Source organism: Micromys minutus, assembly GCF_963924665.1.
Source record: "Micromys minutus genome assembly, chromosome: 2".
In the NCBI taxonomy this organism is placed as follows: Eukaryota; Metazoa; Chordata; class Mammalia; order Rodentia; family Muridae; genus Micromys; species Micromys minutus.
In genome coordinates, this window is record NC_137971.1 from 37,516,599 (window position 1) to 37,541,441 (window position 24,843).

At 42.3% G+C, this 24,843-nt stretch overlaps 1 protein-coding gene across 1 annotated transcript in view; it reads right to left on the reverse strand.

Moving 5' to 3' along the window:
- The window catches only part of CEMIP2 (cell migration inducing hyaluronidase 2), a 73,498-nt gene that overhangs the window by 8,292 nt on the left and 40,363 nt on the right, over window positions 1-24,843 (reverse strand). The window contains exons 13-21 of the mRNA XM_080913176.1: window positions 22,224-22,355; window positions 20,997-21,032; window positions 19,828-19,983; window positions 16,353-16,530; window positions 15,235-15,450; window positions 11,871-12,079; window positions 6,375-6,557; window positions 3,773-3,992; window positions 747-845 (exon numbers count right to left, since the gene is read on the reverse strand). Of these exons, the coding sequence (XP_080769302.1) occupies window positions 747-845; window positions 3,773-3,992; window positions 6,375-6,557; window positions 11,871-12,079; window positions 15,235-15,450; window positions 16,353-16,530; window positions 19,828-19,983; window positions 20,997-21,032; window positions 22,224-22,355 (1,429 nt within the window). The remainder of the gene's footprint in view (window positions 1-746; window positions 846-3,772; window positions 3,993-6,374; window positions 6,558-11,870; window positions 12,080-15,234; window positions 15,451-16,352; window positions 16,531-19,827; window positions 19,984-20,996; window positions 21,033-22,223; window positions 22,356-24,843) is intronic.

The window sequence follows — 24,843 nt, forward strand, 5'->3', positions numbered from 1 at the left end:
AAAGCCATCGTGTCCCATATTTTAAAACAACCGGGAAGTTTATTTTAACTCCCAAAACGAAATTAACCATGATTTTCTCCATTTCTAATGACCATGAGAATTATTCCCTCATGAAAGGTGCCTTTGCTTCTGTAATAGGAATGGAAAGTAATGTAAACAGATTTTTAACATTAGTCCAACAGTAATCAATAAACAATTCACTTGAAAAAAACAAACTTTAAACACAGCCGTTAAACAGGCATTTCTACTTCAGTTGCATTTCTGCCACCAGTAAATCAAAGGGAATGACAAACCCATGACAGGTCCAAGAAATAATGTATGTCACTAGGATTTAAGACAAAAGCCAGAAGCAATACTAGTTCACAGGCATGTGGTCTGTACTTTGCCAAAAGGCCAAGAAGCAATGCTGTGGTTTGATATCTGTGTGCCTACAAATTCCTATTTTGAGATTCCAGCTCCCTATGTGATGGCATAAGGAGGTAGACTGAGCCCTTGCGGAATGAGGGGGAAGCCTTCAGGAATGAGAGGTTCCAGCCAAGAGAGGATGGGACACAGAGAAGACGAGCAATCTAAGAGCCAGAAAACCGGCCCTCCCTAGACTTTACTTCTAATACTGCCTCGACCTAGGACTTCCCAGCTCTAAAACTGTGAGCAGTAGGTTTCTGACACTTCCCAACTACCTAGTCTGTGGCAATACGTTACAGCAGCAGCCTCCAAAAGACGAGGCTACACCAGGCTGTACTTACGGAAATAACAGACGGCTCTCCACGCTGAGTTTCTGTTTTCCCAGGAGACTGGAACAGTACAGGGAGGTAGCTCTTGTGAGGGTCACTGCTGAACACCATCTAAACAAGAACACATTGCATCCTTAAAGGCAACTGTATCCATGGCCACGGGTCTCTGTAAACACACTCAATTATATCAAGTGACCAATTCTGTATCTGAAGTTTTTATAACTACTTCATGACCTGGAATTCTATTTCATTCATGTAATATAGAAAGTGTATGTCTCTTGGTTTTTGGGAAAAAAAATCACAGGTTAAAGCAAGTGTAACCTTGTTAATTAAAAAAAAAAAGGGATTGGAGAGTGTCTAGCATAGCATGCATTCCCACATCAAGTCAATGAAAGTAACTCAGTAATATGTGCTAATTATAAATCATTGTAAACATTTCATGGAAAATCAGGCATACATCTTTTTAAAAAATTATTTATTTTAAATGTTTATGTATTTATATCTACCTGTCTCTCACTGTCTATGTATGCATGTGTGTGTATGTATGTACAAGTGTACAGGTATCCATGGAAGCTTAGAAAGAACATCAAATCTGCTAGAGGAGGAGCTACAAACTGTTGTGAATGAAGCTACCCTATATCAGTACTAGGAACTAAACTCCTGTTTTTTGCAAGAATGGCAAGTGATCTTAACAGCTGAGCCATTCTCTGGTCCTAGAACACGTCTTTTTAACAGATCTTTGTCAGATCAATTATCCTGAAATAAGGTTCATCAATCTAGGACCAAGGAAAGTCTCTACATAAGGAGGGCTATATTGTTAAACAACTTTCAGTGTCCTGAATGGGCCATGCCTCAGCCCCTCTCAGACAGAGTCAGCCATTACATGCAGGCTCTCATTTCCCTCTGATCTATCACCTCTAATAGTCAGGGTGCTCCTCCGCTTTCCACCAGCACCTCCTTTCCTGCCTCCCTGCTTCCTCTGATGCTCTTCCTCCTTCCCTCCCACCTTCACCTTTCCCTTTCCCCCCAATTCATGCTTGGTCCTTAAGGTCCACCTCCCCAACCAACCTGTCTCATTCACAAATCCTAGGCAGAGGAACAGCATCTGGTCCTTATAAATCCCCATCAACAGTTTCACCAAGAGACATTTGGAAGTCTTTTGAGTCTTAGTTTGGGGCAGAGTTCTGTGAATTTTTCTAATTACTTCTAAGACACACGTGTTTGGCTCTGAGATACAAACACTTGTCTCAAATTTCCAAGTAAACACAATGCTCTCAAACACTTCAAATGCCCTGCAGCTGTGCAGCCAGCCAGCACTGTCGCCTGTCTTCCAGTTTTCTTTGTGAGATGTCTCTACTGTAGACCAGGCTGGCCTCAAACTTGAAATCCTCTTGCCTCAGCCTCACAAATTTGCAATTATAGGCATATACCACCACACCCAGCATCAATATTCTTGTAATGAATTCTATGTATCTATGAAATAGCAGCTAAGAATGCGAAAGTAGGAGAGAAAGCTGTTGGGGGTTGGGGGGGGGGTTGCCCAAGGCACCAACGATAATAAAGTCATTTTGAAAGTTACCAAGTTTATTTAGTAAGAAAAGACATTCTAAACACTGGGCTACAAAATTCAGTCCCTTAATATTACCTAAAGGTAAAAAATATGACCTGCATCTCTGTAGCCCAGGCTGGCTTTGAAATTGACACCCAGTGGGTTTTTAAGGGTAATTTACTGTCACAGCCTCACTTTCTCATATTTGTTAATGATCTTTGCTCTCCCAGAAGCCAGCCCACAAATGCCAAGCCCTGTGCACATGAAGAGTGCTTTCATATGGGTATATGTGTGTAGATATGGGTCTTACCTGGCTCATATACATTTTTATTTTCTTTGCTATGCTTTGGCCAGAATGTAGGGCCTTTAATATGCCAAACATATGCTCTTCCAACAATACACACTCCACAACTGAGATTTCCAGCTCTCTTTTTTTATACGTGTGTGTGTGTGTGTGTGTGTGTGTGTGTGCGCGCGCGCACACAAGCACACGCACGTGCATGTGCTCCTGAAAAGCTCTTGCTCGCTCAATGTGCGCAGTACCAGCATCCTCCAGGCTCGGGCTGAAGCACTAACCCAGTAGCATTACAGTAGAGCAGGAAGTCCCGTGACCGACAGCCAGGGGAGGCTGGCCCAGAAGCAGAGTCAGAGCCATCTCTTCCTTTACCAATATTTGTTTCTATATTAAATGTGTCAGGTAGTTATTAGTTCTGAATTTCTTTTTCTTTTGGAACTGGTCTGACTTTCCTTAGGACCTCATCTGTGTACAATTCTAGCAATTTACTTCAGCTGCCACGTTTTCCCCAAGCTAACTGGAATAAATTCTAAGCAAGAGCCTATCGAGAGATGCATTTTTACTTCTAGCCAAAGTCAGTCTGCATTTTGAGTTACAAGAAAATATAATAGCATAGGCTTCAAAAGAGTGACCTTACCCCTTCAAAAAGGAAACAAGTTTTGATATAAGCTGGAATTTCACACTACTAATAAAACCAAGCATTATGGGGCATGGTGGCATAAGCCTGTAATCTCAGTACTCAAGAGGTAGAGGCAGAAAGATCAGGAGTTCAAGTCTTCCTAAGCTACAGAATAAGTTCAAGGACATCCTTCACTTGACGAGACCACATATCTCCAAAAGCCATTAAATACATCATGAATAAACCAAACAGTTTTACAATACTTTTAGACATGTAAACCCAATAGTACTATTGAAACAGAATTCTAAACCTAGGAAATAAATCATTTGGATCAACACCGTAACCTTTAACCAACTCATAATCAAGGCAAATTAATCAAGAGAAAAGATATTTTTGCTAAAAATGGGGACTGTTCTTCTTGTGAGTAACACACTCTATAACAAACCCAAATTCAAGGGGGGTCAGCATGTATTTATAAAGTTGCAAGATAGATGTTTCAAAGCCAAGTAAGTGTTCTTGCTGCCAAGACAAGAAACTCTGACTTTCCCAAAGGCCTCCTCCTCTTCCCTGCTTACCTGGTGGGCGCCGCAGCCTTGACACAGCCCCGTAAGCATAGCTGGCATGCGCTTGACTGCCGAGGGCTTCTTGTAATACTGCGGGTACGCCTTGGCCATGCAGTTACTCATATCTTTGGAGTCTGTTGCTGCCTGAATCTTGACTCTTTCACATCCCTGAGATGAACAGTAACTGTGGCCATCTCTGTGGCTGTGGGCTCTGAGATACAGAAACAATAACCTATAAAATAGAAACCAAGCCCATTGATGTTAGTTCCTCTCAGAAGCGTAACATTTCTCAGCTTGACTCATGGCCAAGGGGATATTTCTCTAATAAAGTAACTCTCCCTTAAAAGAAAAATAAATTGCAAAGCTAATAATATGTCTCACTTTCCTCTTTATCCCCCTAGTGCAACAAGTCAAATTCATGACTGCCTTGGGGAGGACTGGGATGGTTTCATTCAGCTGTCCTGAAAGACATCAGAGTTGATTTCTTGTTTAAATTAATTCAAGGGATCATCTGAGAGGATGGAATTTAGCTTGTCTCCATGAAAACTATATTTATATTGAGCTTAGAATATAGAGCATTCATATCATCTGCTCTCTTTGCCATTATTGCTCATAAATCACTATGGAAACAGGAATAATAAAACAGCGACTGCAGCTTGTTTAACAAAGGCTAAGACAGTCAAAGCCCTATGGTGTTTTCCAGAAGCACATGGGCCTGTAGTTTATTCTTCTCAACTGGGCCAAAACCAGGCTAAGGGAACAGTTTCGCCAGTCCTGAATTACTGTCTCCCTACAAAGATGAATAGAAAACCCAAGTTCTAAGACATGCTGCAGCATTATCTGCAGACCTAGTGTTTCCAAACCAAAGAAGCAAGATTCAAGGGACTTGATAAAATGTGGCTGATCACCAGAAACCAAGAGTTCACATTCTAAGATGAGGTCAAAAGACAAGGAAAAGTTACAACTGAAAGGTAAGGGTACAATCAAAATGGACTGTACAAAATTCTCAAACAAGAAACAAACACGCCTTTAGTTCCAGCACTCAGCAGGCAGGACAGGTTGATCTCTGTGAGTTCAAAGTTAGTCTACACATAGAAAGTTCCAGGCCAGACAGCGTTCAAAATGAGACCCTGTCTTTCTGCCAACCCCCAAAAAGGTAAGAAAATTGGTGACTATCCTAACATCTAGTAATTTTAGCACAAATAGTTAAAGAATAACAGAGAGCTAAACAGGCAAAAGCCTTTTAAGATATAATTTCAATTGTCAAAATGAACAGAATTAAAAAGAAATAGGTCTTCAGAAACTGGATTGTTTTTTAATACCCAAACCAGAAAATAATGTCCTGTCTGTACTGTAATCATTACTTTGTGGCCACTGGAATGGCCTTTCAAATTTGGGTGTCCCATTCATTATTGTAAAAGTTCAACTGAGAATGGGGAAACTCTGTCACTAACAAAATAAAGGTCCTGTTAATACTACTTATATTTAATTAGAGATTGAAAATTGGAGACTCTTAATATGACCGCACTGGCTGCTGGGGAAGAGGGTACTAGAGGGCAAATGAGTTGCTTCATCAACAGAGGCTAACCAGATAATTAACAAATGAACCCCAACTTTCTTCCCCTGAGCAATCCTGCTCCCACTTCTCCCCACTCTGAACCTTTTGTCTTTCCCACGCATGCCATACCAGGGTAAGCTCATGCCTCCATGCATCTGTGTTGTTTTCTGCCTGAGACTCCTTACCCAGCTCTTTCTACCTTCCCCCAAATGCCCAAGAATTAGCTAGCGAGGCACCCTTTCCAGGATATCCCAGGGGCAACAGTTACTCTAGTTAAACCCATCAGTTACCCTCTACAGCACATTAACTACACTGTTATCAGACTTACAGCATCTAAGTTTTCCACTCTCTAATACCTTGCTTCGGTAACTGAATTTGCTGGAGAAATGACCCCATTTTCCTTGGTGTCTTTATACCTCGAGAGTGGACTGTAGGCCTAGGAGAGTCAGAAGGAGCATGCTACTTGCTGGAGAGAAGAGGAGATCAAGCCTACCATAGCCCACAGGCTGAGAGACTGTAACTGGACAAAAGCAGACAAAGCCACCAGGACCCCAGGAGAGCAGGATAAGAATTAAAAAGTGGAAAGATGCACGCAGCCTAGAGAAAGTTGGAAGCAAATATGCCATGGTTACACAGTGATGCTTAAAAACTCATGGTCAGCTTGAGAAATAACCTTAGGTTAGAAGGGGAAAATGGGCTTTCAGTGAAATACAATCAATATCTTACATAAATAACTATCACAGAGTTGTTGTGGAAGAACAAATTATTCTTACTTTCAATTGGGCCTAGTGATGGCTCTTGACAAATGACAATCTCTTCCCTTAAATTGCTGTAATAAATAAACAGCAAATATCTTCACTTGAGTTCTACTGCCAACTACAATTACCAGTCGTTTGAGCCTTGCTCCTAATCCCTAAGAGTGACGGACACAATGTCCACACCAGTGCCCTGCTCCACACAACAACACCCCAGGGCTCTGAGCTATGCTAGGGAGCCAGCAATTTCATCCTTAAAGAAAAACAGCATTAGTCCTCATGCACTGCTTCCATGGATTACCCTGTGCCAGAGTCAAAATAGAATCTTCTCTCCGACGGCTTCTTCTGTAGCTCCTCCATCGACTGCGTAGGCTCATACTCCTCCATTCTGGATAATGAGCCATTCTGCCGCTGCAGAAAGCCAACAGAAACCTGAAAGCTTGTGTTGAAGGGGTAACAGAGGCCAACCCGGATCCAGTCATCCCTTTAAGAGAGACAGAAAAAAATCACACTTGTGTTGTTGTCTTTGGAACACTGCAGCATATGGCTTTTAAGCTGGCTTCTCTCTGCCTTCTAAGTCCCAAGCCTAATATACGTACCTAGTTCCCAAATATCTGGTATCAATGTATATACACCAGAAATGTGGTCTAACAAAAACATGAATGCCGAAGCTTGGTTTCAAGAGAAGTTGGAATTTATTTGTGAATTAAAATTAAGCAACATATACTCTAAGCAGATAAAGTTCATGTTGGACATGGAGACACTAACATGAAACCGTCAACATCGTTACAGTGGATTTGCCAGCTAGTGAAACTACTTGAGAGAATGTCTGAACACACACACACACACACACACACACACACACACACACACACACACACACACGTCTTTTGAAACTTCAGTTAAGTGATATTCTAATGCCACAAAAGAGAAAAATGAAGGTATATGCCATTTATCCATACTACCAAACTACTACAATATTCGTCCTGAATGTCCTTAGATATAAAATTATTTCTTTAAAAAAAGATTAAAATATTTTCTTTCATGACAATTTATTTTTTGTGTGGCGACATAAATATACTTTAAAATGTGTCCTTTTAAGCATTTTGGCTTGTACAGTTCAGTGCATTAATTATACACACAAGACTGTAGCCACCACCACTGGCCACGTCACAAATTTCTCTATCATTCTAAAGAGCTTTAGTATGGAGCAAGAAGTGAGCACCGGTTGATATATTTTATCAACTAGTCTCACTGATGAATAAATATGAATGCAGACAAAAGGCCTTCAAAGCAAAGGTGTCCCATGAAGTATTGTTAGTAACAGCAGAAGGGGTCAGAAAAACCTTGTGTTCATGGTTGTTTAAACAGGTACAGACTATCCTCAGAAAACCTGAGTGTGAAGGGAAACGCAACCATGCTTGTGTGCCTGGCTTCAGTCAGGATTAAGGATTGTCTCTATTTTCTTTTTGTTTGTCTCTATCTTCCTTATTTTGCTTAATAAGTCCAGCATTTAGATGTTTGGTGTTATTTGCAGAAGTAGAGCTATGACCTCTCTGCAATTACACTAAATTCAGAAAAATTATTCATCTCTTCCTCTTGCCTCTGCCCATCATATAATTTTTATGAACTTTTAGCTAATTAGGCTAGGAAAAGATGACTTTATTTCAAGCTCATGTTGACTTTTTCAAACTTTGGGCTCACCCTTTTCCTTTTTAAAAGCCTTTTTAAAAAAAAATTCAGAATTGAATGAAAAGTTTACATTGTACTTTCTAGAACTGGAATACCTTACCTAAAACTCTAGAGCCAACTTAATACAACTTTGTGGACTAGGGACACTGACTATGCTCTGCATTTGTCCCCACCCCCTACCGTTCTTTTCTCATTGGCTTCTCTGACTCACTGGAAACATCAGACTGGGTCTCAAGAAATCTTACTGGGAACACTATGTGAGCTATGGACAGAAGGTGGAGACTGAGCCAGGGGCTGCTGTGAGGATCTGGGCAAAGATGTGGGTGGCCTAAATTCATAACTTATGAAGGCCAGGCTGGAAATATGACAATGACATTAGGAAGCCAGAAATGAGAGTTTTCCACAATGGGATGAAAACGGAAGGGTCAGCATAAGGAATGAGTGCCAGGTGTCGGGGCTGGGTGACATCAGCTAAACACAGGCAAATGGCAATGTGTTAGAGAAGAAACCACGGGTTCATGTGGACCACCCACCAGTCTCATGGGTAGGGCATCCACCATCATGGGTACACAGCCTCAGAAGAGAGATACTTGTATGCCTAAGTCCAGCCCTCTTTATTTCAACTGCTTACTAATCAAATTCCAACAAGTCAAAGCTTCATGATCAATAAACAAACAAACAAGGTAACCAATTTTTGGGTATAGCAGCTGCATGGAATCCCATGAGCTGGCTACCTCACAATTCCAGCGGCTTTTTTCCCCTTGCCACTGTTTCTTAAATAATAAAGTGTAACGACTGCTTACCATGCCTTAACATCGAATGTAAACAGATGAACAAAGAATACAGAGGTTTACATGTGAATTATGAGCAACTATCATGTCATTTCATTTAAGGGTGTGAGCCTCTAGAGTTTAATATTTGCAAGGTGTCTCACACCAGCTCCCCAGAGACATAGGGGAAAGACTGTTCCCCCTCCTTTCTAGTCTAAACTTTTCCCTTTCTCTGATGTTCCCCAAATCCTATTCACCAAATCTACCATTCTGAGCTCAACAGGTGCTTTCTCAACTCTGGACTTTGAACAAGACTGACGACTTAGAGAGTAAGGATTCCTCCCTCCGTCCTGGCTCTACTCCTCTAGGCAGGATTACCATTCCTATCCAATGTCCACCAAAGACTTGAAAGATGAAAAGAAAGAGGAGGAGGAAGATACATATTCACTCACTATTTTCCCTACCTCTCTAATTGTGAACTCATTCATCTTTATATCAACTGACACACAGTAGATGAATAAATTAGTAAAAAATGCAGCCCTGGACTGAATGTGACATTATGAGGACAGACAACTGATTGAAACAGTGTGGTAAGGCATTATCATGCAAATCTCTCTTACATTCTAAGACTCTAAGGGATTGGATTTTTTTTTCCCTGAGAAAGTGACATTCATTCAAAGAGAGAAAAAGAAAAACAAGACACTCATCCCTTGCTTCCCTTCCCTCCACACTCCAGGTGTTCTTCAGCTCCCAGGGACTGAACCCTGGTTAGGGCCAGAGAGCAGGACAGCCACTCAAAGGAAGACCACAAGACTGAGGGGCATCTCTTCAATGGAGGTCCTGTAGAGAGTCTCAGTGTCTTCAAGAGTCTTCGGCCTTCTACTGTCACCACATTAATAGCCAACCCTTATGCTCAAACTGACCACCACGACCAATTCTGTGGGTGCAGCTTGCCCTTGTTAGTGAGAAAGTGAGAACTGATAGCCTTTGGCCAGTTGGTCAGTAGTAATTAATACACTTCTAGAACTAGACTGGAACTCCCTCATGGTCATATCTTGTGCCTTTTGGTTCATATCTCCATCCATGGCAGAAACCATGAATTCTCAGGCATGCAACTTCTCAGCGAGCAATCCAACTTCCTTCTAGTATTGATAAAGATTGCTGCCTGGATGAAAGTGTTTCATAAAAGCCATAGAGTGACAAGTTCACACCTCTTGTTCTATATTGGTGTATATTGACAGATACCGTCCAGGGTCAATTCTTCCTTCTTGACAAGAATCTGAACTTGTTGGTGACCTTGAGGACATCAGAAAGCAATGTAGCTGACAACAACACTAGGTGATACTGTTGAGCTTTTGGGATATAGAATAGATGTGGTCCTTAACCCCATATAGCTTAACATTTCATCTGCTTCATGATGATATTGGGGAGCTTCAATCTGCAGGTTCTGCATGTACATTGGTGCCTGCCACAAAACACCCAAGACAAGAGACACCCATGTAGTCCCCTAGTGCTATAACTACATTTTATGTCATCTGAGCCAACTCATGAGTGGGTACAGAACTGAGGTATTGAATGCCCTTAGACCTAGTTCCATCTGAAGAACAATATGGCAATTGTATCTGTTTTCCCAATCCCAGACTGGGCTTGAGAACATATCCAGTTGGCACAATGAAGAATGGCTGCCCTCTGAATGGAAGCTTCTCAAAACCATAGACATTAATCCCACAGAGAAGAGAATCTGAGAGGTTCACGTTATCAAAGCTGTCCACAGTCTACTCCTGACCACGCCTTCAGGCTCCATCCTGCCAGGGATGGACCAAGAATCCTGACTCAATCCTTAGTGAGACTGGAACTTTGGCTGCACCTCACAGCCAAGTCATGAATGAAGGTCACTGAAGACTAAAGACTTCTATGGCACTGTGTACTCAGCCTGTCTGATCAACCTGCCTTTAAGAGGACAATATACAAACAATCTTACTTGAATTTTCTATGTAATCAGCCTCTGCAAAGTAAGCTAATACATAGCTGTAATCTTAAATTGTGTACTCTTCCATGTCCTGACCAGAGTATGGATTTAGTTAATGGTAATAAATGCTGAAAATAGCAAATAGGTTGAAAGCAACCATAGAAAACAGATGTCCGCCATAGATGCTAGAAGCCACGTGGATACAGGCTGATAAAATTGTCTGCAGTGATGCGGTCAGTAGTTTTTTATCTGGGACAGCTGGGCCCAGTGAGTCAGAAAAGCTTCATTCCTCATGAACTCTTGGGTTTCCATAATGTGTCCCTCATTCCCTCCCCATGTGATGCTTTCTATGCTGTTCAACACTAGAGTGGAGCCCTTTCTTAAGGACTCAGATACAGATGCAGACACGGGGACAGGGACAGGCAAACGGCATTCAGGCAGGCAGATACAGACTCATGCAATAGACAGATTACTGAGAGTAGACAGGGAGAGAGAGGCAGAGAGAATCCGGGGTTGGTACACCTACTAGAAGGAAAGGTGTTTTGACTTTTCTCCTTAGTGTAGCACCTACACATGTAAGGGACTCAGATCATTACAAATGAACTTGGACTGACTCAAACAGGACCGAATCCTTCAAGGCAGGATAGGAAATACCTGGTACCCGTGCTCTACCACTCCTTCCTGTTGCCCTAGCAACCATTACCAACCAATCACCTTCCTCTGTCCTGTCTCTGCTTGGAGTCGAAAGTCTTTGAATTTTGTCAGCTATTGTGATTTGTACCCTAATCCCAGCACCTGTGACTGTGGACTGCCACAGTGTCAAGGCCAGCATGAACTTCGTAGCAAGGCTGTGTCGTTCCTTTTCCCCATGGGGAAAAGAAGAGAGGGGCAGTGAAAGAAAAAAGGAAAAAAAAAAAAAAAGCCAGCCTTTTAATTTAATTTAATTTTCCGCAGGCTTACTCAGAAAACCACATAAAATTGGGGCCAGCTCTCAGAAACTGCAGCCCTCAGCAGATGGTACTGAAACCTATCTTTTGAGCAGATGACATGGCTTAGAGAGAACTCTTGCTAACTTGCTTGAGGTCCTGGATCCAATCCCAACTACCTCAGAAAACAAAGAACAAAGCAAAGCAGAGTCCACTGCCGGACAGCCTTTCTGTACACAATACCGTGATGGCCAAGAAGGAGAACCATTTTCACAGTCAAATCGATTTGCATAATCAATATGTACAGTCATACTTCCATCTACACAGCCTAGACAGCTTCTCCACAAGAGTAAAGTGCATGAAGTGGCTTCACGTGATGTTCTTTTCTCTGCAGTGACTGCCTATTCAACTATTTGCAAGGACAAAAAGAGAAACATTACTTGTTGAAGTTCACGAGGTACAAGAAAGTGGTACGTGGCGCTGGACCATTCCAGTGGATGGTGTAGCCCTTCTCCAGCATGACGACAGGCTGGTACTGTGGGGAGATGGCCCTCTGGTTGATACCCCGAAGCACCATTGGGTGGGATGGGTATTCATCTCGTGTGATGATCATGCTAAGATTCGGAGTGTTCCACGTCTGAACATACACCTTTAAGAAAAAGACAAAAATTGGAAGAAAGTGAATAAAGATTATACTGCTTCAAGGACCTACCAGTATACATCAAAGGTCTATTTTGAAAAGAGAGATTCTGTGGTAAGTGCCAGACCAACTAAGCAGTGGCCAAGTGGTGTAAGCCATGCTTACGATGCAGTCTGCTTAAGCTAGACATCGCTAAAACCAGTCCCTCACACTGCTAGCCAACATCAGCATCACTTCCACCACCACAGGCCAGCTTGTTCATCAGAATAGAGAATGTCTGTGGCTTGTCAGAGAAACCCCTCCATCTCAAGAGCTCACATCCAAAGCAAATCAGCAAACACAGGGGAAAACTGATATGTTCCAGGCGAGTCTAAGACTTCCCTCTGATCCACGGGATGGAAAATTCATATCTGAGAGCTCTGGCTGTACCCTTCTGTGACCTCTAATTTGCCCAAGAAGTCATTTTTCACCTATTCAAAAGGAACAGTTAAAAGGTTTCTACAGCATCTGGAAAAACATGTTAAGCTTAGATAAACTGGAAAGTCCTGAATATTTTCCAGTAGCATTTGAACCACGGTCCAGGCCAAAGTAAAGCCTTCCACCAAGGCACCTTCCACAGCACAGCCTCCGAACAATTTCCTAAAACAAATCAATATCCAGCAACACGATCTTCAGGAGAGTAAAATCATCTGCAGAACACTGACATTTTACCAAAAATGCACTGGACTCCTCTACAGCCTTGTTCACACTGGAAACAAACACTGAGAACTCTGTCCTGATCTGTTGCTTCCTGCTTCTGCCACAAATGCACAGGCTCCACTCCTCAGTAAAAGCAAACAGCTATACATCTGGGCCTCTGTCTAAATTTCAAATCTTTAGGAAAGAATTTCTGACCCATGGTTCTCCCACTCCTCAAGTCTCCCAGGAAGCATAAATGACTCAAGGCTTCCTTTGGCTACAAACAGAAATAAATCAAATAATTCCGTTCCTATCTCAAACAGCATTACCAATCCAATGGCCAAATGGTTGCCTGAGTTCTGAATGAGAACATATGGTATTTAGTTAAAAACTAGAACTTATGAAAATTATTATAACCATATACCACATACTTTACAGACATATAACATCTTCATTAGTGAACATTCACTATCTTCAGTCAGTCTGGCACAAACACACACATGCATACATACATATACATACATACACACACATACATATATATACACACAATCACATACAAATACATACACACATATACACAAACACATACATACACATACATATACATACATACATACACACACAAATACACAGATAGCCAAAAAAATTAATAAAAACTGCAGCCACTTAAGAAGAGTAAAGGGTAGAGTCTAAGTTATTGATGGGGGACATTCAATGTGGGCCAGGGGCAATTCTGAATAAAAACAAAATAAAAGATGGCGCGCCCCTTTAAAAGTCCTACTTCTCATCCTTGTTATGCTGGAGGGAACTCTCCATCCACTCCTTGACCCTTCAGTGACCTGCTCCTCTTTGGCTGTTCTTTTCCCCATCTATTCGAAGGAATGTGAATCCCCACAACAAAGACACCAATAAAATAAACAGGAAATGCTGTCCAGTCTTCATCCTTCCTAAACCTTTTTCTCATCTACAGAGAACAAGTTGCGACACTTTTTCCCCCCTTAACTTAAGAGTAACATTCTTTTACAATCATTTCAAAGTCGGAAGAATAATGAAGAATTCTGTTCTAAGGAATGCCAACTGCAGGAGGCTAAGAGGATGAAAACCACATCTAACTTGGGGTACTCAGAGAAGCACTGAGGCAAGAAGCCACAATATGCACTTGGCTGCTAAGCCACGGTCAGTGGCAGGGAGAAACCACACAATCAAAGAGGCATCTGGTGTTGGCTATCGCAAGCCAGTGTGACGTAAGAGCATCCCTTGTTCTTCCTCCAGTTTCCTTCGTGCTCAAATCAGCCCCTTCTTTTATTCTTTGTTCCCCTCTGACTTTCGTTTTTCGATATACTATCTTGCTATGTAGCCCAAGCTAACCATGAAGTAAAGCTCTATCTGCATTACCCTCCTGAATGCTGAAATCGCAGCCATGCGACACCAGGCCTAGCCTAGCAATCTGTTATTAAATCCCACATTTTTACTGCCCTAAATATGGGGGTAAGGAGTCTGCCCTCCTCCTCCAAACTTCTGGGTAATTGATGCCTCAGCTCCGTAAGGTCTTCTCCCATCGTCTTGCCGTTAAAGCCAGCTTTGTGACTTTCCGCCCTGCTCTTTAAATGGTAGCAGGTTCCCCAATGGTGGCCGGACCGCAGGCTAAGCAGAATCCATGGAAGTGTCCTGACCTGTCACTGTTCTCACTATGCATGGCCACAGGGTATCTTTCAACTTACCCACCTCACATTTCAGCGCACAACAGAGTGCAGGCAGTCTGACCTCAGAGCCTGTGCTCTTATCCAAGCACACTTTACAAATAAGCCTCTCATGTGTTGATATACATACTCACTGATTTCAAAGACGTGATTCCCCACAGATCTGAGCTATTCCTTCCATATCTCTGCAGACTATCACAATATAATTAGCATTTCCCTGGATTCCCCCTTGTCTATTTATTTCCAAACCTCAGTTCCTTCCTTGGAATCTTACTCTTCCTGGGTCACATTCTATCTCAAAGTCAGATGTCACAGATAAGGGCCAGGAAAGCAAAGGATAAAATTCCCTCGAGGGAACACACTTGGAATGTAGGAAGAAAACCAGAAAGGTTAAGAAAAACATTAGAGCGATGTATCTGTCACAGCACCTGCCTGCAGTCTCGGGCCACAGGAAGTGGAGACAAAGCCAGGAGGATTGCCACAAACTCCAAGCCAGCTTGGGCTGCATGGGGACCTTGCCTCAGAAAAGGAAACGTGGCTTTACTTGTCCCGGAGGAATCTCAACTATGTCTTGAAGCCCATTTACCTTACCTCCACTGCTGACCTGCTGCTTTAACTCGTTTCGGGGAGCTTTTAGTAAAACAGTCTTCCTTTCTCTTCCATGACACTTACTTTCCTCCCCTCCTCTATAAAAAGGACACCCCCAAATCACCCTGCAAGCGCCAGCCTCCTCCCAGTGGTAGCACTGCCCGGAACCAGGCCTGGACCACCTGCTGGGCCTACCTGGGCGTAGGTCCCACTGCAGACCACTGCATTCCACTTGGTGACGTTGACACAGTTTGGATGACGGATCAGGTAGTTGTCCATCCTTCCCACATAGGCGTCCTTGTACCCTGTCACGGAGCCATCAATGTCGTGGAAGATGGAGTTCTTATCACCGTCCAGTTCACAGTCCTCAAACCAGGGGCCAGGCTTCCCAAAGAAGACGTTCAGAGAGACCTGGCGGCAGAGGGGACCAGAAATATCGCAGAGTGAGTCTCCTGCCATCTCACCTGCCACAGAGCCCACAGTAGCTTTGCAGCTTTCCTGATGAGGCATAGAAGTCACACGTCACTGATGTCAACTGTGGTAGCCAGGTGATCTGAGTTCTACAAAATGACACGCTTAAGCAAAAACACTTCTAAAGCTCGACTGGGAAGCATTAAACCACAACTTCTTTTTTATTTTATTTTATTTTTTCACTTAAATGATAAAGCAGGGGGGAAGAGAAAAGTAGAACCAGACATCCTGTTTTATAAACTATCATTAACTCCACGAGTAGCCGGGTGCGGAGGCACACGCCTTTAATCCCAGCACTTGTCAGGCAGAGACAGGCAAATGTTGGTGAGTTCCAGGCCAGCCTGGTCTAGAAACCAAATCCCAGAAAGGCCACGGCTTATATACAGGAAAAAATACTGTCTCAAAAAAATAAACTAAATAAATAAACTCCATGTGTAAGGTCTGTCAATTCCCTGCATGTGAATTAAACCTGGACTAAATAAAAATCTATTCAAACCATACCAGTAATCATTTTACTTCACTAACAAATCAGCACAGTCCACAGCCGACACGCGGTGTCGGTGCTGGCTTAAGGTGGCCAAGTTCTGCTGAACTCACTAGAATCTGCTGGAAGACAGGTGCTGTCTCGTCTCATCTGAACATAGAACATGCCCGTCACTGGCCTCCATGTCAGGCACTGACTGCAAAGCTAGGAGGCTGGGGATGAAGCTCAGGTAAGAATGTTCTCATGACTCCTCCACAGGGACTGTGGTGAAGGTACCAACAAAGGATTTGCACTGAGTCTGAATGACAGAGAGAAAAGTATAGTAGTAGCAATTCCTAACTCAAGCGCTAGATCTTACCTGTGGACCAAATTTCACAAGGGAGACGTTATTCCTGGGTGTTGTCTGCCAGGAATTCTTCATGAGGAAGCCAATTGCACTGCTGTACCTGTCTGGAGTTGGCACATACTTTTTGAATGTGCTTTTTGTGAGATGAATAGGCCCATCATAAATCTGAAAGCCTCGAATTGGGAATGTCCTATAAAAATACAAGATATGTTTAATACATGTGGGCCTGACTCTCTCATAACATTTATGTTTTACAGATACTGCTGAGTCTCCATTAAGCAGCAAATAAGACACAGGTAAGCGAGATACAAGCCCTAATGTGATGAAAATACAAGATCTTAGGAGAGACATAAAGAAGAAAAAGTGCAGATAATTAATACTGTGGATACAGTGTGCTCCAGCAGATGGGTGGGGAGAGACCTGGGTACGACAGAAACTGACGTGAATTTCCCTGAACCAACTCAGCGGTGACGCTTTACTCAAAGCTGGGGATGTAGCTCAGTGCTGACCTTACATGACCAAGGTCCTGGGTACCAGCAAAAAGAAAAATGAGAACAAAGAGAAGAAGGAGAAGGAAGGAGAAAGGAAGGGATGGGAAGAGGAGGATTTATTTGGTAACTGCTTGTGGTTTTGTTCTAAAAGATAAATTTGTGATCAGAGAACACCTCCTGTCCAGCCACAGAACCAAGGTAAAAAGTCAAAACATAAAAGTTGGTGAGGATGTGAAATCCAAGGCCTCGGGCCTGGGCTGTCAAAGGGACTAGCTATGTTAAAATTCTTAGTTTGTCTTTCTTCCTCCTCCCTTATCCTCATAATTGCCAGCCAGAATTAATGTATAACAGAAATGTTTTAATTTGTGACTTCATTACAATATAGCAATTTTATTTAAACCATAATATATAATATTCTGAATTCCTTGGGTTTCTTCACCTATTAAAGCTTTAAAAATATTTATTAAGGGTAATTCGGAGGATTTCTATGGCAGCTGACCTGCTCCTTGGCAGAGTTTGACAACAATGTTTAGAATAGCAAGAAAAATGAACTGTCTGATTAAAAATATACTTTATACATAAACTTTGGGCATATAAACCAACAAGAAACACTATAATGTAAACCAGACAAGACTATAAACACAGTCAAATAAAACTTGAGTTCATTAATCCAGGAGTAAGGTTTTTTTTTTTTTTTTTTTTTTTTTTTTTTTTTTGGCTTCTTTAATTGTCCTCAGCAAAGATACAAAAAGCATTTTTGAAACAAAACTAGCTGTCAAAATTTAAAATAAAAAAAAAAAACAGAAATAAGAAATAAGCTAGACAGACTCTCACTACAGCAGCTAATAACCCACGCTTCTGTAAAATTCAGTTAGAGAGAAGTACAACATAATCATAAGGTGCAGAGCTAAAGCCAAACTCAATGGGTTCAAATCCTACCTCCACTACTTAACAAGCTCTCATTTATAAAGCAGGAACATGCAGGACGCACTTGCCTGTGTTTTGAGAGGGTGAAGTGACCCACATCCAGAGAGGTCCCATAATGGGCTGATTCTCAATGGGTCATGGCATCAGCTTGGAACTGAGTTTATTCTCCACCTGGTTGTCCCACACATGTAATGAAGACAGCTCCAAACCTCAGACCTGGGGGCTGGGTTAACTTGCTTCAAAGGTGGCTCTAATCCAAATGCTACTTTAAGAATTCTGAATGCCGATATGACAGTTCTTCGGCAAACTGGGAATAAATACACCTAAGACCCAAGTATACCAATCTTGGGTATATATATCCAAAGGACATTCCATCCTACCACAAGGACACTTGCTCAAATACATTCATAACAGCTTTATTCATAATAGCCAGAAACTACAAACAGCCTAGATGTCCCTCAACTGAGGAATGGATAAAGTAATTGTGATACATCTACACAATGAATTATTGCTCAGTGGTTTAAAAAAATGACATCATGAAATTTGCAGGCAAATGATATGACAAAATGAAAGACAAATATGATATGTACTTACTTATAAATCGACATCCACAGACCCAGAAAGGTTAGGTAATGGGAAGAACCTTATGGGGACACATGGGTCTCCCTGGGCAGGGGAAAGAGAATAGATTTTTTTCTGGTGACTGGTGGTGGGTAGACAGGAGTGGGAAGGTGGGAGTTGGTGGGAGGGATGGAGGGAGAAAGTATTCGAAGAGATAGCTGTTTAGTTAACTTGAGGCCTACTTCATAAGAGGGAATCCATACCCTACACTGCCCGGCTAACCAGGAACCAGAGACTGGACAGCTCAGAGACCTAGGGTAGAACTAAACACAGCTGTCAGAGGAGAAGGAAGGATCACTGAAATGATTCCTAGTAATAGTCTGCTATACTTACAGATCAACACTTGTCTGGTCATCATCAGAGTCTTCCTCTGGCAACGGATAAAAATGGATGCAGAGATCCAAAGCCAGACAGACAGAGTTTAAAGTGGAGGTGTCCATCAGGTTCCTTCCCTGGGACATCAGGGAACCCCTCAGAAAAGCGGGAGCAAAGACTTCCCCAGAGAGGAAGAAGGACACCAGGAGGACATAGTCTCCCAAAGAATCAACTAAGCAGGGGTCACAAGGGCTCAGAGAGTCTAACACTGGGAACAGGTGTATCTCTAACTCTTTGGCCTGCTCTTAAGAGTCTTTTCCTCCTTTTGGGTTGCCTTGTCCAACCTTGAAGGACGCTTTTGTCTTGTCTTACCGTATCTTGTTTTTCCTGTCTGGCTGTCTCTCTTGGAGACCTGCTCCTTTCTAAAGAGGAAATGGAGATGGAGAGGATATGAGGGGAGGGAGGGATAAGGGAGCACGGAGGAGGGAAGGGATGGGAGCACGGAGGAGCGGAGGGTAGGGAAACTGTGGTGGGGGTGGAGTGTGTGAAAGAAGAATCTATTTTTAAAAAAGAAAAGTTCACACACACGCACACACTGAGAGATTCTGACTGTAATAACAGGACACCTGCCCATTTTGTCCCAGCCCCTCACCATCTCAGACACATCTAATTACATGGCCTCAGCTGCTTTCTGAGGCAGCTTTGGCATCCACCAACTCTCATTTTCTAAGGCTCTTTTCAGAGGTAATTTCCCTTTTCCAGTGGCTATTTCTGAAAAACCAGCATCATGAATTGCAGGAAAGCTGACCTAATGTCATAGTTTATGGTTTGGCAACTTTCTATGTCTCAAGAAAGGAAAAAACATTAAGAGGGAAAAAAAAAAAATTCCACTTATATAACAAGGTCTTGTGTAAGGGATAAGAAACAAGAACGACTCCTTTATAAAACCAATAATAAAACATATGACATGGATAATTATTAATGCTCTGACATCCCATGAGGATAAAGGACAGTGACAGTAACGGTAACAGTGAGTGCTGGGAACGAGACAGGGAAGAGCCGAAGTGAGGCAATCTATCCAGGCTCGTTACAGAAAAGACTGTTTAGTTCTCCACCGCCAAAGTCCTACTCACCTGTTCCTGGGTAGCGTCCGAGGCTTCTGGTCTATCCCCCCTGTGCCCATGTACTTGTTTTGGCCACCCTGAAAGCCGTAATTCCTACTCTCCCCGACAAAGAGGGACTCTGACACCTCCTGGCTGGACCCTTCATCACTTGGGAAGCTCCCATCACTGGTGAAGAGAAGAGAGTGGTTACAGACATTGTTGGGGAAGTTTAAATGGCCCCCCGAAGAAGTCAAGCTAAAATTTAAAAAGCTAAACCATAAAAACTTAAGCTAATATCTTTCTTCCGATGTATAGTATAAAATCCTCAGAAATTGCTTTTATGCTATGAAAATTCCTTTTATAAATTAGTGAGTAATTTGAAAATTATATACAAATACATGAAGTTTAATTTGTTAGCAACAGCTGATTAGCCTCAAGCAACAATGAATTTGCCCAGAACATAGCAATTAAGTGACAAGCATGTATAACGTGGCCAGTAAAATAATCATTGTCTACAGGAAAAAAAAAAAAAAAAGTTACATAAAAGGGTAGAGGTGCAGGTCAGCGGCAGAGGGCATAGGCAGTGTGGGCTGATTTGATGCCCAGAACTGTGGAAAAATACACAAAAGCCCAGACACACACACACACACACACACACACACACAGTTTAGTTCTCAAAGCTTCTCTTACTTGTATGTTAAATCACTTTCTAAGAGGAAAAGTATGATTTTTAATCTTCTCTCTGTTTATCATCTTTCATACTTTATTTTTAAAGACCTTTAGCCTGAAGCAAAAGAGTTTTCTTCTAAGCACAGTTAATAGTTACCCTACCCTTCTGTGGAATTTCAGCTAAATTTCATCTACAACTTTGGCATAAATGCAATTAGTCTATTTAAAAAAAAATGTTTTGGCCCTCTAGTGGTGGTGCCAAGAAGAGTGTTTTTTTTTTTTTTCTTTCTTCCTTTCTTCCTTCCTTCCTTTCTTTCTTTCTTTCTTTCTTCCTTCCTTCCTTCCTTCCTTCCTTCCTTCCTTCCTTCCTTTCTTTCTTTCTTTCTTTCTTTCTTTCTTTCTTAATGCTAATAAATTTAAAAACTTCCCTGGGTTAACTCTTCCAACCCCATTCCAAAACACACAGACAAAAATACATAGGGTGATTTTACCTTAAAGTTTAAAATAATCAAGTTAAAACTGTTACAAACCTGGCAAAGGTCAGCCCCTTTCCATTATCTGCAAATCTGTAAGAGAAAAAAGATGAGAGTTTGTCTACGTGATCAGGAAACATGGACCATGAAAGTGCTTATGCTTTGCTCCACAAACACAGAAGTCCAACCTCCCGGTCACCAAAGTGTCATCTCCATGCAGAAGGGGCTGGGTTCAAATCCTCACATTGCCAACTGTAACCCGTTTCTCAGCCAGATCTCCTAAGTTTTCTCATCCAGAGATTAGAGATATTAATACAACATTTTTCATATGATTCTTGAGAGAATTAAATGCACTAAACCACTGCAAGTATTTGAATAGTATCTGGAACTTAGTAAACACCATGTAAAGGTATTAGCTAAAATGTGTTTTTAATCTCTATTTTTAGAAAGAATTATATCACACTCTTTGCTTCACAATTTTTCAGTCTGAGAACTATGATATCCCTACAGATTTAATACAGTGTTAAATTTGGGGGTGAAAATGTTCAGAGAAAATCAAAACTTTTTTTTTTTTTTTTTTTTTTTTTTTTTTTTGCTAGACTGTTGACCACTAAAACTAAATTCCAAATACATTGGTCCTCTCTTAAAATCATGCAAGTGGAAAAAAACCCAAGCGAGGTGCTTCCTGCCTCCAGTAACACGCAGGTCAGCAGGCACATTAAGTCAAAATTGGACAGCTTTCATTTTGAGAGGAGTGGCAAGAAGACTGGACAAAACTAAAGGGTTTCCAAAAAGAACAACAGTAATAATCAAAACCCCCAGGTAGTTTCAAACTCTCTGTTTAGCTCTCTGACGTAAACAGGGTTTGGTTATATAAAACGAAATCCTGGGTTTCAGGCCGACCTACTGAAGGCCTCTCATGACACCAGACAAGTTCATTTCCAACAAAAGCTCCAAAATGAAAAGGTTCCAAGCCTCGGCAGTAGCGTTCATCCTCAGGGCCCATCCAGTCTGTTACTAATAATAATAATAAAATAATTCCAGGAACCACAACTCTACCCTCAACCTACTCAGTTAAAAAACAAACAAACATCTGACTGGCTGTGGTGGCACTCACTGCTAACGGTATTTGGAAAGGTCTGAACTCAAGGTCTTGTTACATATTAAGTTCAAAGCCAGCCTGGGATACCAGAGGCCCTGTCTTTTAAAAAAATAAAATAAAAATAAAAAGCTTAAGAACAGCCGGCAGTGTCAGCAGGTATTTTCTCTACAGAGAACACTCACGCTGAATTCTGAACAATAATGTCTCCTCCTCGGACCCAGGCACCGTTGTCATTGTTTTTAAAAGCAATGAGCCTGTCAATGACAGCGGCAACTCGTGGCTTTTCAGGGTCTGCGTCCTGATGGGGCCGAAACCTGTGTGGTAAAAAAGCGCTTTGTTAAGAACTGAAATAAACAAAGAAAAAAAAAATAGAAATTGTCTATGTATATACATGCTATAGTCAAGAGAATTGGGCCAACATAAATACATACATACATACATAAGTCAAAATACAACTTAGTTATAGTTCAAATACTCATAACAATTACATTTATTTTACATGTATATTTCACAGAAAAAAAAATCCTTTTGTATATTCTTAGAAAGTCAGTGTATGGAGTAGGTCCACCTGAGGCACAGCCAGCAGAGACAAAAACCTACCATTACTGCCCTCTGAGAGGCCCCACCCAGCAGCTGACCAAAACAGATACAGAGACCCACAGCCAAACTTTAGACAGAACTCGGGAGGTATTGTGGAAGAGCTGGGGGAAGGGCTGAGGGACCTGGAGAGGACAGAAACTCCACAGAAAGACCAACAGAGTCAACTAACCCGGACCCTTAAGGGTTCCCAGAGTCTGAACCACCAACCAAAGAGTATACACAGGCTGGACCCAGCACCCCCCCCACACACACATATGCAACATGAGCACATCTTGGTCTTCATGCCGGTCACCCAATAACTGAAGTGGGGGTACACACTGCTGCCTGCCTGTACACCCCGTTCCCCTGACTGTGCTGCCTCACAGTGCCTCACCCTACCCTTTTCCAAACTTCTTTATGAAATTCCCCAACTTCAAATGAAGTTTCCCAATCTTCAAATTCCCACTCTTTCCCAGAGAGGACTCTGATAACCGGTGAGTCAGCTTCCTCCCTGAGGAACAGGACGAGTGTGTCCGCTGCACTCTACAAGCCTGGTGTTCAGCTCACAGCTTGATTTATTACTCATTTGTGTCCTGTCATTACTTTTTACTCATGTCTGGGTTGCATGAACACATGTGGGCATAGTCTATTACATTGGTTTACACAAAATGATATACACGCAGCTGCCAAGTATCTTGTCTTTCTCCTTCTATAATCAGCTCTTCACAGTGACGGCTTCCTAGCAGAGTCTGTATTTGAAAGCTGGTAAGAGAACTCGTGGAGTTCAGAGGGACAACTACCATGTCCGCAGTACGCACAGGTCTGTCTAGGAACGAACTTCTGAAGGGGTCAGTCCAGTTACAATGTCCACAGCCTCTTAAACTCACTTATTCCTCCATCCATGTACATGCATGTGCACAAACACGTACAAAGTACACAGCGCGCCTTTGCCCACATGCACACAAGTGTGGAGGAACAATCACGAGTGGGGGCAGGATGTTCCTGTCAGCTGGTGTCCTTACTCACGATTCACATTTGTTTTTCACACAGGGTCTCTCAGTAGACCCAGTGCTTCACGACTCAGCTAGGCTGTGTTCGGCAATCCTGGGGCTCCTCCTACCCCCCCTTCCACCTCGCCTGCCTTTTATGTGGGTGCAGGAGGTCGAATTGACATCTAATACATCTGAAGCAAGCGCCGAGCCAGCTCAGCTGGCAAGCATACATAAACTCTTTCAAGGCAGAAAAGGAAGCCAATTGGTTAGCAATTTTTCTGGCAACACCAAGTTGACAAAGCACACCCCACTTAAAACTACCAATTATAAAGAGACGTCTTTAAAAGCAGGTGTGAGGTTTGGTGGCTCCTGCCTGTAATCCCAACTCTTGGGATGCAGAGGCAGGTAGGTCCCAGTGAGTTCTAGACCAGACTGAATTCCATATTGAGTTTAGTCTCATATCATATATAACTAAAAAGAAAAAAGCAACGGCAACTTTCCAATAGCAGCTTTGGGTTTTTGTTTGTTTGTTTTTGTTTTGTTTTGGCTTAGTCACTCTGTTAATTGGATTTATGGTCAACTTGATATAAAGTAGAGTCACCTGGGGAAAAGTAACCTCAACTGAGAAATTTCCTAGAGCAGACTAGCCCATCGTCCTGTCTGTGGGGCATTTTCTTGATTGCAAAATGATATAGAAGAGCCCAGCCTACTGTGGGTGGCACTCTCCCTAGGCAGACAGGCAACAGCATCCCCACCGTCTGCCTCAGGCTCCTGCCACTGCCTCCCTCAATGTGGATGGAGTCTGAGAGTTGAAAAAGATCTTTCTCCTCCCCAAGCTGCTTTTCACAGCAACAGGAAGCAAACTAGGACAGCCAATATTTGTGGTTCATAATTTTATCCTCATCTAACTTGTCCTTACATTTCTGTCCTTTTTTGGTGTTTCATGTTGATCACCTTGGGGCCTTCTTAGGTGGTCCCCGATCACTGCTCTCAGAGGGTTCATGCTTAACTTGACCTCTGGAATCCTGACGTACAACTCACCAGCTTCTCCTGATGCCACATCTTAGCAGTGTAAGGCAAGAATTGTGCTCTGCACATTAGGTCAGATCCAGCCACCTCTCGTCTGGCTTCTGCTTTATTCCCTTAACAACTGGGCCAGTCATGATTCTTCCCAATATCTAGCAAAAGCCTTTACAATCTATCACCCTTTCAACTTCATAATCTGGTCAAT